General features: G+C 42.1%; 1 protein-coding gene across 1 annotated transcript; it reads right to left on the bottom strand.

Moving 5' to 3' along the window:
• Positions 1–306: 306 nt before the first annotated feature.
• Positions 307–8,711, bottom strand: trhra (thyrotropin-releasing hormone receptor a). The gene is made up of 2 exons (XM_080426785.1): positions 7,555–8,711; positions 307–2,762 (listed from the first exon to the last, which is right to left on the bottom strand). Exons 1-2 carry the CDS (start codon positions 8,380–8,382, stop codon positions 2,328–2,330), a joined length of 1,263 nt encoding a protein of 420 aa, XP_080282911.1. The 5' UTR covers positions 8,383–8,711; the 3' UTR covers positions 307–2,327.
• Between the last annotated feature and the right edge of the window lie 4,367 nt (positions 8,712–13,078).

Genomic DNA, 13,078 nt, shown 5'->3' with positions numbered 1-13,078 from the left:
CAGTAGGAGCATATAGCAGATTTGCAAGCTTACAACGCATCACGGATGCGACACATTGTGAGCTTGTACATCTACTATTTCTTTTGCACGCTACATCGTCATACGACAGAGCATAAATTAGGCATAACAGAGGCCAAATACATTGACGGTGCTGCACAATGAATTGTTCCACATTGTAGTTTATTATAGACAAATCACAATACAAAATACAAAAATTATCCATCAAACAGCAAGAACAATATTGTGGAGCAGAAGAATTAATTCTGCCTTAAATACAGAAAGGGAAAAAAACATTCACAAAGCATTTCTTTAGATAAGGTTGCACTCTGTAGGCCTACATTAATTTTTTTATATCACAATAGCTTTTGGTCATGCTGCAAACTGGCTACCGGGCTGAAGAGAAAACATCATGTTTCTTTTAGTTTCTTCCCCTAAATGGAACACATTTCAGTACTCTCTTGGCCTAGTGGAGAATTAGAACAAAAAGGAAGAAAACCAACAAAAGTGCACATCTGAGAGGGATTTTACTTTACAAAGTAACAAACTTTGAAGTTTCTTTCCCTCCTATTACATTGAAGAGCATAATAGCCTACAATGATAAGTGAAATGATAGAAAAATACATAACCCACTGGCACACAAGTAGCACTTATGAAAACATCGATTCAACACTATACAATCAATTTCAAGCAATTTTACAGCATAGACAGAGGGAAATAATCAGTATTCAGTAAAAATATTTTTTCTTATTTAGACTTAAGTTTGTGTGTGTATTTTGTGGGCTTGCTTTATATATTATATATATATATATATTATTATTATATTATATAGCATGTATATACTATACTGTATGTAGGCTTTATACTGTATAGAGTCCACCACCATCGCTCTGTAGGTTTAGCTGCAGTGATGTATAGTATATCCCAAAGAAGCCTAGCGCTCTGTGGCCTCAAATTTTATCAATGAATTACAGCTTCTGCTATCATGACAGTTATCTGATCCTTTTGCAAACAACCTCTAAAGTCTGGATAACAAGCATCACCCTTCCCTTGAATCAGCATACATTGGCTACTGACCTTTACAGGCATTTCACACAGGCCATAGTAGTCGGATCAACGTTAATATTAATTTGATGTTTGATGTTACGCTGAATATCTTATTAACTTTTCGGGTTTTTCAAAGTGCAGTGGCACAGGAGCAGTCAAACCACTGCTGCTATCAGTGGTGTTATTTACTGTAACTTGTGAAGTAATGGCCTCTGGAGAGAGGCTACATTGAAGTGCCAAAGAATTAAAATGCCAGAATCCTGAATAAGTTCAGGCCTGCCCTGACGTCTTTATTGTGCAAATGTAGCAGAGCAGCCGAGGCTGAAGATCAGAAGCCCAATACTGTATCTCCCCTTGGCTGTGGGGGTTTACTCTTTCTATGAGTGGTACTGTAGATGATTGGTTTCTCACATGGGAGCCTGGGGTTCGAATCCAGGTGTCCAGATCAGGGTTCCCGGTGTGGTAGGGTCAAAGGGGCGTGAATGTAGCAGAGAAGCCCTGCTTGAAGCCCAGAAGCAGCATGGAAGCTTTCAACTCCTCCCACCTGGATGACACTAAACTGCCTCATTGTCACTTAAAAACATGTATTATTATTCCACTCAACATTTTAATTGTAAACATAAATACAATTCAAAAATATATATTATTCTAAACATAAATAGTCATACATTTTCACTTAACTAGCTTTCGACTGTTATCATATTGTTCTGACTATTGAGAGCCTGTGTATACAACAATTTTCTGTCCAAATGCTAAGTCACAAATGACAATATTTTTTCTTAATCAAAATCTAAAGGTGCTGGCAGCATTTTTGCTGTAATACAATCTGTGGAAGAGATCATGGTAACAGTGGGAGGGTATGAAGATGGCAAGAGAATTTTATGTTTCACCTAAGGAAATGTTCAGCATAATAAATTCAAAGGTCGCCTATCTTTCTCATAAATTAGGTACTAGCTCATTTTTATCCCTCTAAAATTGAGAGATGAAAACTTGTTTTGAAGGCGTCCTTGTCATGATGATTCATCTAACTCCCTTTATTACTCTGGTTCAGGTGAGGTAAAATTGTCTTATGCAGCTCTATCTAAATGTTTTTATGCCATATTCAGCTTCTGTCTAATGCAAACAGAAAACCTTTCAAGTAACATAAAGAAAATCCTTGGAGACAATGATTATGGAAATGTTTACAGGTGTCTGCTAAATACTTTGAATCCCTTCTCTAAATCTCCAAGGTTGAGAGAACCTGAAGTTCAGCAAACCTCTTTCAGTGTAACTATGCATTCAATTCAGGCTTTCTCAGCTCTCCCTGATGGGGAGGCATCCTTATACGACATCTTCTTGGTGTTTGGCAGGATGCTGCTTGGTAAGAACTGATCCGTCGGCGTGGATAACTCGTCCATCACCGTGGTGAAGTGGTCGGGGCTCTCCCCATTGGACATGTCCTTGATGACACTGTAGGTGAGCGCTACGCTCGCCGGCTTCTCCAAGCGCTGAGGGCCACAGTGGCAGAGCTTCTTGAACGCAGCACGGAACTTCTGGGACATGGCGTTGTAGATGACAGGGTTTATGGCGCTGTTCAGGTAGATGCAGAGGCGGCAGAATAGCAGGAACCAGGTGTCCAGGTAAGCCTTGCCCAGGAAGGAGTTCACCACCACCAGGGTCCGATAGGGCATCCAAAGCAACGCGAAGAGGACCACCACCACAGCCAACATCTTGGTCACCTGATAGGATGCAATGATAATATTTAGAAGTAGGAACCATGCGCACAGCACCTTCAAGCATCTCAAAGTGTGCTCTGATGACTAACGTACATACTTTGCACATATTGCTATTCTTTAAATTGTTTCGGTTATTGTTGTTATTGCTGCAATACAATATTGAGGAACCAAAACCAAATAATGTTACACTAGTGTACTCGTACATAAGATGTAACAGTAAATCATCTTGATTCTTGAACAGAAATTCAAGTTGAAAATATTTTGTCCCCGAAGGTAAAAGCTGGTTCTAAAGAAGACGATAATATATTTTCTCTTTCTCTCATGCACACTTTTTGTAATCACTGAGCTAGCAAATTAGATCATTTAGATAATCTCTATAAGTCATTCAAAGCGGCTCATTACGACTTTGACAATTGATGTTATGAAAGCAGCACTCCCCAGGAGAAATTGATGTAATCAATGCAGTAGCAAAGGCAAAATGTGAAAAGGGAACTTGGAAAGAGTCTTAATTTATTTGAGTGGAAAATTTCGTCCAAACCGTTCCTTGTGGAATTTCTCTTCAAAACAGGCTTTTATGTGCTGCATGAAGAACTTCACTTTGTCAGTTTATTCAGCTGTCGTATGCGTGGACTGTTTGGATTAATTTGTAACAACTTGGGGACTGACAGAACTAAATCTACATGCACAACCCAACAAAGCCTGCATTTGTTAATTGCTGACACAATTACCATGTGATAATGTTTCAAACTTGATGTAATTATATCCTATCAATATTTATGTTGTGGGGCCTCAGCTCCAGTGATGTGAGTCTAATTGGATTGGTTAAGGCCAGTGACAGCACCATCACCGATTAAAATACCTTATCCTAGATCCCAATTACCTTTTGACCTTAGAGTAATTCAATAAGTCCCTGGTGGTATAGATTATGCATATTCCACAAAGACCACGAGTTATCGCTGACTTGTCACACAAATAAAATGCAGAGTGTTAGTTTCACTCTGAGGATACAAATGGACCCTTGCAGGTTCATTTTCCTGTGCAGAAAGGCAATGTAATTGTGTGTGTGTCACAACGAGTGCTTGTTTTGCTCAGTGTATGTTTGTAAGACAAAGCTTTGATCCTTTCTGTGGGGGGATGAGGAACAAGCCAAAGCCCAGTTTGATCCATGTGCACACAGGCTTGGTCTAATCAGGCCCCCTCTACCTTGGAGCCTCCCGGGGCCACCACACCCCTTGTAACACCAGAGGGACTCCTCCTCGGATCTGATAAGCAAACACACACACGCACGCACGCACGCACGCACGCACGCACGCACGCACGCACGCACGCACGCACGCACGCACGCACGCACGCACGCACGCACGCACGCACGCACGCACGCACGCACGCACGCACGCACGCACGCACGCACGCACGCACGCACGCACGCACGCACGCACGCACACACACACACACACACACACACACACACACACACACACACACACACACACACACACACACACACACACACACACACACACACACACACCCCTCTCTGTCTACCTGCATCTTTGGTTTGTGGAACAAACAACAACACTACCCTACCTCCTGGCCGACTCAATCTCGACTGTGTATCTGATTCTTAATTTGTACTTCTTTTGTTTTATGCATAATGTCATTTTATGATTATTATTTTTTATTTTTTATCCCACGATTTTGTTACCCAGTTTTTTCACCCAGTGCCAATTGTCTAAGTAATCCTGGACGCTACACTCCCTCTGCCAGCCTAGTCAGAGCCTAGAGCCGAGCTCATGCCTCCTTCAATGCATGAGAACTAGCAAGCCGCTTCTTATCACCTGACAGGGGGGAGGTTCCCTGGTTAGACGTAGCGCGTGGAAGGAACACTTTATTCCAACCAGTTCCTTTCCCCTCCATCAGGCGCCCCGGCTGACCAGGGGGAGGCAGTATAGAGACCAGGACTACTGCATGTTTTTGTGAGGGTACCTACCGTAGGAGACACGGGGAGAACATGCAAACTCCACACAGAGAGGCCCTTTCGCCAACCCCACCTAGGGTATGGGCACTGATGACGAGGAGGAGAGATTTTATGATTTTACAATTGTGTTTCCTTTGCTTGATGTTCTGTGCAAAGCACAATTGAATTGCCTTGTTGCTGAAATGTGCTATACAAATAAAATTGCCTTGCCTTGCCATTATGAAAATAATTGTTTTACGTGCTCAATTATTTTGAGCACGAGATGCTTGTAGGAAAGGTCAATGTTTGGTCTGTGTTGTATATAGGAAAGCAACTGTGTCATTTGAACTTTTTGTGTTGGCAAAAATAGAAGATATACAAGCTCACGGTGCGTCACTTCGCACCGCGCTGCGAGCTTGTACATCTGCTTTTTTAGGACCATTTTAGAAAAATCTTGAAGGTGTGAGAACTAAGGTCACTTTGTGCCGCGCTATGAACTTGTAGATCTGTTATCTTTTTAAAGTCTTGAAAATGTGTGCAAATCTTTGAATACATATATTTTTGGAAAGTGAATTTTTTTTAACTAAAATATTTGCTTCTGGGGGTCCCCGGAACAAAATATTTTGAGATGAGGGTCCGTGGCAAAATACATATAATTTTGGGGATCCTTGACATGAAAAAGCAACACACGTTTTTCTGAAAACGGTTAGGAACACATTTGCAGAATCCACCTCAGGTCTTAATGGGATAAGTATATAGGGTTTAAGTGGTTAAATGGTTTGGAGCGGGAATTACTGCTAGGCTGCAGGGCAGTAATGGAAACACTGCCCTCAAAACACCCTCAAAGCCCCCCCCCCCCCCCTCCGGTCATTATGTGCAATGAGGACACGCAACCTCAATATACAGTATACTGTGTAGATACATGCCATGATTTGCCTCAAAAGCAGGGCATCGACTTCTTAAGATTTGTGAAAATGGACTCTTCAGTCAAAAAAGGGGCGGCTTTAACAGTCTGTTTCTGTAGAAGGGGAGGGCGTGGGGGGGGGTAAGATGTTCTGTAAAGTGCATTAAAGATATGGGACTTTAATAAAATAATGTACACCAAATGGCTGGCTGATTAACTAATGACTTGTTTTTGTTTTGTGACTCTTGTGGCATCCCATCTTATACAGCAATATTCCAACTGATTTGATGCCATACTGTATATAAAGAAAGCTCTTGGAGATAATGGCTATGGAAATGTTTGCAGTTGTCTGCTTAAAGGGGTATTGGGGTATTATGCGTAAGGTTTTTTTTCAATTACTTGTTTCATTCATTTTTGTATATATTGTTTTGAAAATGAAAATATATATTAAAACAATAAAATAAAATAATTGAAAATAGTGATTGAAAAAACACAGCCCCCTCACACATTAGAAGGACAGAATCAGTCACCAGAAGCAGGGACGTGTGTTTTCAATGGGTCTAACATGGTTAAAATAGAGTTTGAAGTTTAATGGGTTTATATAGGAAGGGGGGGGGGGGGGTCTGATAAAAGGAATATAAAATATTTGAATATTGAATCAAGCAACAACATGTTTTGGGGTGCAGACAAAAGCCTGCATAGACGTTAAAACGACCCCAGAAGTGTTTTAAAGTGAAATACCCCTTAACACTAATGCTTCAATCTTGAGGCAACCTCAAATGAATCATTTCTCTTTCAGTGTTATTATGTTCTCTATTAAAGTGCATTAAACTTATGAAACGTTGGGGGGGGAAACAATGAAGCCAGATGGCACTGGTTAATTGATTAACTAATGACTTGCTTCAAGTGCTTTGAATGGAATTTGCTTTATTACATTTTGGCTTGAAGCTCTGGAACCGTTCATATTTTATCAGTTCACTTTCATGTCATTAAAAGGGAAGCATTAATCTTGGCATTATGAGGGGGGGGGGGGCATAACGGTTTTTTTTTCCCATTATGAAAATACATAGGCTTCTGTGCCTCAGCAGCATGAATTTATCTCGACCCCCCCCCCCCTTCTGAGGCTGTCTCCCTCGCTCACTCTCATCTTTCTCGCACTTTATGCGCACGCGCACTTTATGCGCACGCGCGCGCGCACACACACACACACACACACACACACACACACACACACACACACACACACACACACACACACACACACACACACACACACACACACACACACACACACACAGTGGTGTAAAGTAACTAAGTACATTTACTCAAGTACTGTACTGAAATACAATTTTGAGGTATTTTTTACTTTACTGGAGTATTTCCAATTTTCAGTGCTTTTAGTTCTACTCCAGTAGCCTACATCTCGGAGGCAAATATTGTACTTTTACATACAATGATTTGATAACTTAAGTTACTAGTTACTTTATAGATTTGAATTATTATTACAGAACATACACTAACCACTTCAGCCCAATATAGCCTACATTTTGGCCATTTGAAAATAGCTGATTGCTACATGTTGTGAGCTTGTAGATCTGCTATTTTTTAAATATATTTTAATACATTTTATACATTTGAAAACTTGTGAAATGGGACCTTCTGCATAATGAGTACTTTCTACTTTTGGTACTTTAAGCATTTTTGATACCAATAGGCTACTTTTGTACTTTTACTCAAGTATTTCTACATTGCAGTATTGATACTTTTACTTAAGTAAAAAATGTGAGTACTTTTTCCACCACTGACACACACACACACACACACACACACACACACACACACACACACACACACACACACACACACACACACACACACGTGAGAGCCGTGCATGCGTGCGTGTGTATGCTGCAAAGTGACAGTCAGAAACCCACCTGTCGACGCGAGGCAGCGGTCGCGCTGCTAGAGGAACATGTGCCAATCATCCTGCTGCCTCCTTGGCCAAGAGTCTCCTTCTTCCACTTCTTAGAGCTGCTCCCCTGGGTGTCCGAGGGCAGCGGGTTCAGGAACAGTATCCTGGCGATCAGTCCGTACAGGACGGTGGCCAGCATGAGGGGCAGCACGTAGAACACCGCGAAATCCGTGAAATAAATGGGCAGGTAGGCGTTCCTGGAGATCTTGTAGGAACACTCGTTCAGCACGACGTTGTCATAAACCAACTTTTTGGTGTCGGCCAGAAACAGCCACATCAGACAGTAAATGGACGTGACGGTCCAGACCACAATAATGATCCTCTTGGCCCGGGACAGGGTGCACAGGAACTGCGCTCTGATCGGGTGACAGATGGCTATGTATCGCTCTATGGTGAAGGCGGTGATGGAGCAGGACGACGCGTTTATGCCCAAATATTGGAAATAGGTGATGCCCAGGCAGCCCACGTAGCCGTACAGCCACTGTCCGCCGCACAGCGCGTCCGACACGTTGGGCAGCCCGGCGGCCGTCAGCACCATCAGGTCGGCCACCGCCAGGCTCACCAGGTAGCAGTTGGTGGGGGTCCGCATGTGCTTGGTGGTGAGGACCACCAGGATCACCATGACGTTGCCCACTATGCCCGCGCCGCATATCAGAGACACTAGGAAGATGCTGACCACCTTGTACTCGACCGTGTAGTCGGTCCACATTCCCAGGGTTTGGTTATGTTGATTAACCATCGTGTCGTTCTGGTCCAAAGTGATGTTGTTGTCCATGGTAATGTTCTCCATGATGATGAATGGGGTTCTATCTCACACAGCATTGCACAAGAAAGAATCGCGACAATGCATCGAAAATAACGTCTGGTCGAGTGTCAGAAGAAGTCCAAGGAAAATCCAATTCCAAAAACTTCATTTCGCAATTGACGAGAAATTACGCACGTCTGCAGACTTTGCTCTAGTCTGCGCAAACAGCTAGTCTTTCGGATTTGGAGAGGGGGATCAAAATGAACTGAGAAGTTATAGTAGCCTATTCCCATGAAGGAAGGGCGTTTTATAAATCAGCATTCCGGGCTTTGCTCTGTTGGTCGAAGTTTGCAGAGAGGAGAGTAAAAGTGTTGCACCACCAACCCCTGTTCCAGCCACACTGATCAGACAGCAAGCATGAAGTCCTGAGTGCTCCCAACACTCTCCTTTTATATGCTGTTCTGGCAATGGTAACAAGCAGTGCTGTAAAGTAACTAAGTACATTTACTCAAGTAGGCTACTGTACTTAAGTACAATTTTGAGGTATTTTTTACTTTACTGGAGTATTACCAATTTTCAGTACTTTTACTACATCTCAGAGTCAAATATCGTACTTTTTTACTCCACAACAATTATTAGAAAACATTAGTTACTATAGTTACTTTGTAGATTTGGATTATTATTACTAAACATATATACATTCAGCCCTATTTAAACTTTGGCTAGAAAATAGCAGATCTACAAGCTCCCAACGCATTCAATGCCACACGTTGTGAGCTTGTAGATCTGCTATTTTCAAAAGATCTTTATACATTTGAAGCGACATTCTGCATAATGGTTACTTTTACTTTTGGTACTTTAAGTAGGCTATATTTTGATGCATATACTGTTGTACTTCTATTAAACTAAATTTGAAATTCTGTATGTTTACTTGCAACTGCATTGCAGTATTGACACTTTTATTTAAGTAAAAAATGTGGGTACTTTTGACACCACTGGTAACAAGCCATTAAGCAAACCACATAAAGAGGACATTATCCCGAGCCATATAGTTAGAAGTATGATTGCATTATTATGCTGTGTAGCAAGGGATCTATTCATTATGGTAAATCATTATCATCCATGTTGTAGCTTTGCCTAAAGCCTGCATATAAAATGGTTTGATTCAGCCTCTATCCACTGCTATACTAGAACAATCATTTGAATAGTGCTAGAATAATAGCACTTGAGGGAGAACAAGAACTAGACTGTCTGATCAAACCGTTTATCAAATGGTTTATTAAAAGGTCTTGTGTTAAAAAGTTAATTTCTTTATACTGATAATAATCATTGCTATAGGTGTTTGTTCAGTAGCAGGCGTGTCCCCTTCTCTCCAGCTCTTTAGTAAACACATAAGCGACATTTTCAGGTGGGACACCAATTCCATCTAATCAGGAGAGAGAATTTAATTGAACCCATTTATCAGCTTAAATTTGGTTCCAGTTCCAATTTTGCTCATTTAAAAAAAAATTGCTCTGTCAATTTCACTTGTTTTCCTATATTAGTTATCTCCTGATTGGATGAAAATGTATTTTCTGTTTACTAAAGAGCTGGAGAGACTGGGAGACCCCTTTTAGGCTACTTAATAAACACTCAATGTTTGAGTATAGGAATTTTTAACACTTATTAGGCTATAACAAATAGATATCACACCACCTTTAAGAAGTATATGACGTTAGAACGACATAAAAAAAATATCTGCACTATGTCACTTTAGGGGCTCCGTACTTTAGGGGCTCCGTAGAAGTGTGTTTCTCGCCCCCATTTTTTTTCGTGGACCGCTCGCCCCCAGCGGTTCTTGTATTCTTGTATTTTGTAAGATTAGGAATAAGGTTAGGTTTAGGCATAGTTTTACTGAGGTTAGGTTTAGGAATACCATGGTGGCGACTGCTCCGAGGTCACCGGATTTGACCTGGGCGAGCGTTCTTGTATTCTTTCAAAGCTACCTGCCCCATGTAGAAATAAAATGTTGGAATTACGTTTGGATAACAAGCATAGCAATCTCTGTGTGTTTGCTCACCCGTGGTTTCATTGAACAATGTCAATTGCCCCGTTGGAGGTGTTATTTGAATTGACACCATCACACCATGATGTAAAGGGCAATGAGCATTTTCACAGCTGTTGCTTTTCATTTGTCTTGCACTTGTCCATAAATGGCTCATTTAGTTCTACAATTCAATACCACATGTGTCATTTGACATGATTGACTCGCAGTGTTCAATCTGCTGGGGAAATGAAGCTTAGGGGTAATGGTGTTGTCTACAGCGGTGTTGTATAAGCACCCTGGAGTGTCTATCTTCCTATCTCTCTCTCTCTCTCTCTCTCTCTCTCTCTCTCTCTCTCTCTCTCTCTCTCTCTCTCTCTCTCTCTCTCTCTCTCTCTCTCTCTCTCTCTCCATTACAACATTGTCATGTGGAAGGGCCAACTCCCTCCAGGTGGCTTCAGTGAATCAGACGGCCCTGAGGCTATACGCCTATCACCGGGGAAAGGTTGTGAGCAGACTGTGCCTGCGGTGGCTGACCGGTACTGTAGGTGCTTGGTGAGTTGGTGCTGTTTCCCTCAGTAGGCCAGACCGCACCAATGCAACTAGTCGCAACTCCTTGCAACAGTTTTAAGGCCAGTCCACACCAATGCAACTCCTTACAACCAAGGACCCAGAGGGCATTTTAGAACCGAAGGGGACGCATGCACGCTCGCGCAGCGCACATGCATGCGTTCCCAGCGTGCACGTGTAGTTTTCCGGGTTTGTTACTTTTTTTTGTTGTTGGTTAATTTGGTACATGAAGTCCATGAAGTGTAGGGGGGGATATCCCCCACCCTTAATGGAACTGAGTATGTTCAACCCCCCCCCCTCGTCCCTGCTTACAACTGCCATTGGGGATAATGGTTGCAAGTAGTTGCAAGTAGTTGCATGTTGTAAGGAGTTAAACCGCAAGGAGTTGCATTGGTGTGGACTGGCCTATAGGGTGAAATGTCTTGTACTGCAGTAATCTCCATCCATAAATGACCCGGTACACACGCACAAACACGCACACACACACACACACACACACGCACGCACACACGCACACAAACGCACACACACACACGCACGCGCACACACACAAACAAAACACCATTGGTATTACAATACTTGTGAACATAAGGTAATCATTTTAGGACAGCAATTTTTTAAATGGCAGCTTTTTTACCATGTTTAATTGCAAATTTTTATCCCTAACCTTAAAGCATGAGTTGTACTTGCACACATGCACGCACGCACACGCACACACACACACACACACACACACACACACACACACACACACACACACACACACACACACACACACACACACACACACACCCCAATGCTCATGAGAGAACTGTTTTGTTCATCCTTTCTTATAGCCCCATAGGCAAGCACGCACATAAACAAACCAAATGAAGGATTTTAGAGAATAGCTCAATGCAGAGTTCAAGCCAGTACCATTGTTATTCCTCTGGAGGCTGTAATGAAAATGGGCAGAGGGTGGAGGTTATTATTCAAATCCCACTATGCTTTGTAGTTGTTAATAACGTGTTGACAACCTTCCCAAGAGGCTGTTTTAACTCACCACACGTCATACGAAAAGCTGTCAAACTCCATTAGGCTTGCAAGCTGCAAGTCGCTGATTGTGAGATTGCCCTAAACTTCTTTTATTGTGTGTGTCTTATATCAAGATTATTGTGTCTAATGCCACAGCCACCATCTTTGGGTCTATCCTAGCTTTTAGAATAATTCCACAGAAAGAGAGAAGGGTGGATGGATGGTAAAAGATTAGGCTGCCTGTTTGACCTGCACTTCATTGCAATCATCACATTTCAGCAGGTTCATTTTCTTTGGTTAACCTTGCAACGCTCTTACTGATTTTATATTGAGTGTGTCCTCATAAATTTAGTTGTTTGACAGGCTGGAACTATCTACTCCTGTGTGGCATTAATTTACTGTCCCTCCTCTCTATCGACCCTTTGCTGCTGTCATGAAATGCCAGAGGAGTGAGAAATGCAGCATTTTGTCTCGGCTGGAGATCACCATCACTTTTAGGACAGATCATCTCTCCTTGCTGGCAGAGGCCCTCTAATAGAATCCCCAAATGATTCATTGAGGCAACAGACGTGTTGTAATCACTGTATATTAAACTGTTCCATTCATCTAGAGGATGATGGTAGTCTGGACTATTAATTCTGAGTGGCTATTGATCGCATTAATGTGAATGGCTGTGTTTATTGTGATGATGTAAGTATGGGCTATGGAGATTTAAGCGAAGGAATTGGCTGTGTTTGGTTTATAAATAATGCCATGCAAACCAAATATTTACTGGCTTGATTTAACAGTATCCTTAGCATATTATTTGTTGTTGTGATTGATTGACACACACACACACACACACACACACACACACACACACACACACACACACACACACACACACACACACACACACACACACACACACACACACACACACACACACACACACACACACACACACACACACACACACACACACACACACACACACACACACACACACAGGCTTGTTCAAACTGCATACATACTAATTGTGTAGTTCTGTGTATTGCTGCCACTGATGGTTCCCTTTCTTGTACTGGGAGTAGAGTTACACTGCCACCTCATGGCCAAACCATGCTGCTGAACTCTCTCCTGAAAAGATACCTA

The sequence above is a fragment of the Gymnoscopelus braueri genome, assembly GCF_963280865.1.
Source record: "Gymnoscopelus braueri genome assembly, chromosome: 4".
In the NCBI taxonomy this organism is placed as follows: Eukaryota; Metazoa; Chordata; class Actinopteri; order Myctophiformes; family Myctophidae; genus Gymnoscopelus; species Gymnoscopelus braueri.
Note: the sequence above shows the minus strand (reverse complement) of the source record. Positions and strands in the feature narration are given on the sequence as shown.

Excerpts from the sequence above, each read along its gene's own strand:
- trhra (XM_080426785.1), bottom strand. The coding sequence starts at position 8,382 with ATGGAGAACATTACCATGGACAACAACATCACTTTGGACCAGAACGAC. Across the intron at positions 2,763-7,554 it reads CCGCTGCCTCGCGTCGACAG|GTGACCAAGATGTTGGCTGT; the intron begins GTGGGTTTCTGA and ends GCATCCTATCAG.